At 41.3% G+C, this 3,956-nt stretch overlaps 1 protein-coding gene across 1 annotated transcript; it reads right to left on the bottom strand.

Moving 5' to 3' along the window:
• Positions 1-2,574: 2,574 nt before the first annotated feature.
• On the bottom strand, positions 2,575-3,899 carry YOD1 (YOD1 deubiquitinase; the record flags this gene model as incomplete). The annotated part of the gene is made up of 2 exons (XM_010290998.1): positions 2,575-3,545; positions 3,767-3,899. Coding segments are annotated over 2 exons (840 nt in total), but the record flags the coding sequence as incomplete, so codon positions are not given.
• Positions 3,900-3,956: the final 57 nt, after the last annotated feature.

Here is a 3,956-nt window from a genome sequence, read left to right as displayed (position 1 = left end):
CCGCTCTTCTAAAATATCCGTACTGAACATCGTGCTGGACAATTAACAACGGTTCAGTGCAAATGGATTAGTGATGTTCAGAAGTTCACCTTACTAGTACCAGGATGCCATTTTTTTGATACTTCCTTAATTGTATCATTAAGGGCAGGCAAATGCTGGTAAAGAGATATTAAAAAAAACGCAAACAAAACCCTATCATTTACAACATTTAGAAAAAAGGGAGTTGTACTTTAAATGTATCCATATCTTATATTTTAAATAATGTCGATACTTTCTGCTTGGGAGAGTTTAGGAGAACCATGCAAGGTTTTCTGATTCACAGTCCATACCACGGGTTACTCGCTCTTTGAAGGAGTTTGTGAGGGTGGAACAGTATCAACTTTTACAGAGATGAATTACAGCAGTTCAACTGAAATTTTTTAAGCAAAGAGATTTTATTTTCTAGGCAACGAAAGAAAGCATCCAAGCAGTGATATTGACACATTTCCCCTCAAATGGAACTGATTCTGTTAGCAGATTTCCAATGCAAACATGATATAGCAAAGCTAAATACTCTGGATTACATAAAGCTAATTTTAAAAATCCTGCAACTAAGAAATAACAAAAAAAAAAAGTTTTACACACTTTCAGGATACAAAGCTAAAATCTAAGTGTTGCTCCCCAAAGTCAATGCATTTGCAAACATGGCAGACAATAAATACGTATCTTCCACTTCTGTTTCCAAGACACCCAAAGATAGTCACCTTGTACACCTCTCTGAGGTAGGTATTATGTCCATTTTATAGATGGCAAATGGTGAGGATCAGCTCCTTGTCCAAGGCGTCTCACCGCTTCAGTGTGAAAGCTGAGGATACAACTTAGGATTGACAGTCTCTTGGTCTCATTCCTAGACAGTATTTCATCTCAAGTAGTTATAACACAGTGTAATCTTCAAGTTCCTTTGAACTGTCAGGTATTTCTTTAGGTTTATATGCTTCTTAGAGGACTGGTTTTAATGCTGGGGTTTTTGTTGTGTTTTTTTCCCTAATGATAAACTAAAAGCAAAGTGGGGTTTAACACTGGAAGCTAAGTGGCTTTCTACAGGAAATTCCCAACAGTGCCAATATGTATTTTAATACTGAATTAAAAAGAAAACTGGTCCATAGTGCTCTTGGTGATTCTGTTCTTTATAATTAATTATTCATGCCTCAATTCAGCAAAGCAATTATGTAATTATATTCCTTCTTCATTAAGACCCTCCTGTATTTCAAGGTCCAACCGGGAGCCTCTGCTAAGAACTTCAGTGAAACGTGCTCTTTATAGAAAAGAAGTTTTTGCTGCACCAGGAGTTTAGCCAGATGCCTTAATGAATGGAGGCCTTTATAAACTAGATCTTAGGTTCCACTTGGAAGGCCTGTTTATTCCTGCCTCAGTCCGAAGATGCACGTTCTAGCTCCCCATTTGTAAAAGTGCAAGGAAGGTAACTCAAAACAGCGTAACAGACGAATAGCAGGCTAAGAATATTTTAAAATTCAGTAAAACAAGTATGTGTTGCAGGCATTTCAAAGAAAAAAAAAAAATCCCTTTCAGTAATATGCACCTTTACAGCACCTTTTAAAAGACCTCAAAAGCACTTACTGTTAAGCCTCACAACCCCACTGTGAGGTAAGATATATTAAACCAATTTCGACTTCCCTGATTCTGAACGGTACAAGAAGTAGGGCAGTTCACAGCTTATTTTTTCTGAAAATTAAGCTGCACTCTTCATTATCAGAATTAAAGTCTTGCTACTGAACAGTCATCGGTGACAAATCAAACACATTAAGGCAGAACACAGATGAAGAAACTTCAAGCCTCCCTTCTGGGTTAGCACCCTGTCCTTCTAAAAAGGGCAAAACTTTTTACCAGCAGAGTGAGAACTATACCTTAAAGTGCTAATTTACAGTATTTGGAATCTGGTACAGCTTAGTAACACTGTGGCCATGAGATTGGCTATACCCAAGTAAAGTCTGCTTAAATGTATTTAACAAATGTAAGTTAAGTCAAGTCACCTCCCTAACTACATTTTCTTCTTGCCAGAATTTCAGATGCTATTATGAAGAAGAATCCAAAGTATTTCAAGAAACATGCCTATGTTCTGATGCAGTGTAAACACCGGGGGGTTGATAGTTATTTTTGAAGCAACTAAAGACTACCTACGGAGGATTAGTAAGTTTATTCAACACTTAACCATCTACTCATTAATTTAAAGAAGGCTATCTTAAAGCTTAGAGGCCATGTCTTTCTCTAAAGCCATGACTTCACACAAACAATACAGTCTACTTCTGATGGTAACATAGTATAGAGCAGCTTTGGAGATTCTCTTTCCATTAAAAATTGTGCACCAAATGAGCAGTTTCCCCTGCCAGAACTGCTTGTATGTGCAGAGGCTAATTCTTAGTATAAGTAATGCTGATACGTGTGTTTCCCAAACTCTTAGATTAATTTAATTACCCTGAAAACATAACACAGAGTTTAATTCAGCAACTTAGAGGCTAGATTTTATGCTAGTGTTGAACAAGCCTGATTTTGTATGTCTGCTCAGATCACAAAGAAAAGACTATTTTAGAAATCAAGTTTTAGCTGCAAGTGTATACCACCTGCCAAAGTACTATAAATTAGCATGCGAGAAGATACCTATTTCAAACCTGTTGTAAAAGTCACTAACCATAACAAACCTGTGCGTCTTGGCCATCATTAAGTTAATATGCTTTTCAAGCTTTGTGAACGGAATTTTATGATTACATACAGCTTATCTGGAAATCCAGAATTTTATTCTGGATCAGTGAGGTAGTCGATGTAACCATCCTCATGCAGGTGTCACACTTCTCCAAAATTGGTGTGTCCAGTCTCCTTGGCGTGTTCTCTGGCTTCCACTTGTCCAGTTAGTCCCTTCTGGCACACCATGCACCTCAGCGTAAAGCGATTCACATCAGTAAACTGCCTCTTCCGTCTGGCTTCATCTGCCAACTCCAATGCTTGTGCAAGAACAATATCATCGGTTGTGGAGAAAATCGTCTGGGGAGGAATGTCCGAGTCGAGGATTTTACGCTCAAGTGGATCGTAATGAATTCCATCATAAATTAAAAGGACCCGCTTAGTGTAACCAGCATCTTCCCCAAAACGGTCAATTCTGACTGTCTGTGTGTCCACCACACAGATTTCACACTGGTAAAACTTGGATAAAATGGACACTTCGATAGCTCCTCCCCAAGTCTCTTCTCTTCTGATCCAGTCACAATACTCCCTGTTAGTTTTCCCTAGAACTGCCTCACAGTAAGATTCAGGATCGCTTGCTACTATCTGGGCTATAAGACTGCGCATCTCTGGAGCGCAGGCTGGGTCGTAAATGCCTCCCTCCACCACATAGTACACACTGGTGAAGAGACAGGAGTTATCTGCTGGAACGACCCTCCTCGCAAGCACAGGCGCGGCTTCCCTAACTGAGTTAGACATTGTTCTTTTTGCGACAACAGGCGAGTCAGTCTTGGGTTTGGATGTATCCTCTTCGACTATTAGAGTATCACCTGTCAAACACAGAAGGAGGAAGAACTCAGAGAAGTATGTACATGGGAGTTCAAGATGCTACTGCTCCCAAAACAGAAGGTGGCAGTTGCGTTGTTATTATTAAGGATTGCAGTCGTTCCCCCCAGCAGCACGGTATCCTTAGGGACCTAACAGCCTCAGCCAAAAGAGCTGGTAGCACCACAACCCGCACAGCGGACTCCGGCCTGTACAATACACTCACCTGGCGGGTCCGGGTCCCTGCCAGCCCCACGCTCTTGCCTCCGCACCCCTGGGACGCGGGCAAAACCACCGCCGGCGCTACTGGCGAGCAGGAGGCTCTCCCGAGCACTCAATAACCTCCTGGGTGTTGACAGCTACCCCCGAGAGGAGAAACCGGCCCGGCAGCCGGCTGATGAGGGGTGTGCTGGGCC

The sequence above is a fragment of the Phaethon lepturus genome, unplaced genomic scaffold (assembly GCF_000687285.1).
Source record: "Phaethon lepturus isolate BGI_N335 unplaced genomic scaffold, ASM68728v1 scaffold33247, whole genome shotgun sequence".
NCBI lineage: Eukaryota > Metazoa > Chordata > Aves > Phaethontiformes > Phaethontidae > Phaethon > Phaethon lepturus.
This window is presented reverse-complemented; position numbering and strand designations above follow the sequence as displayed.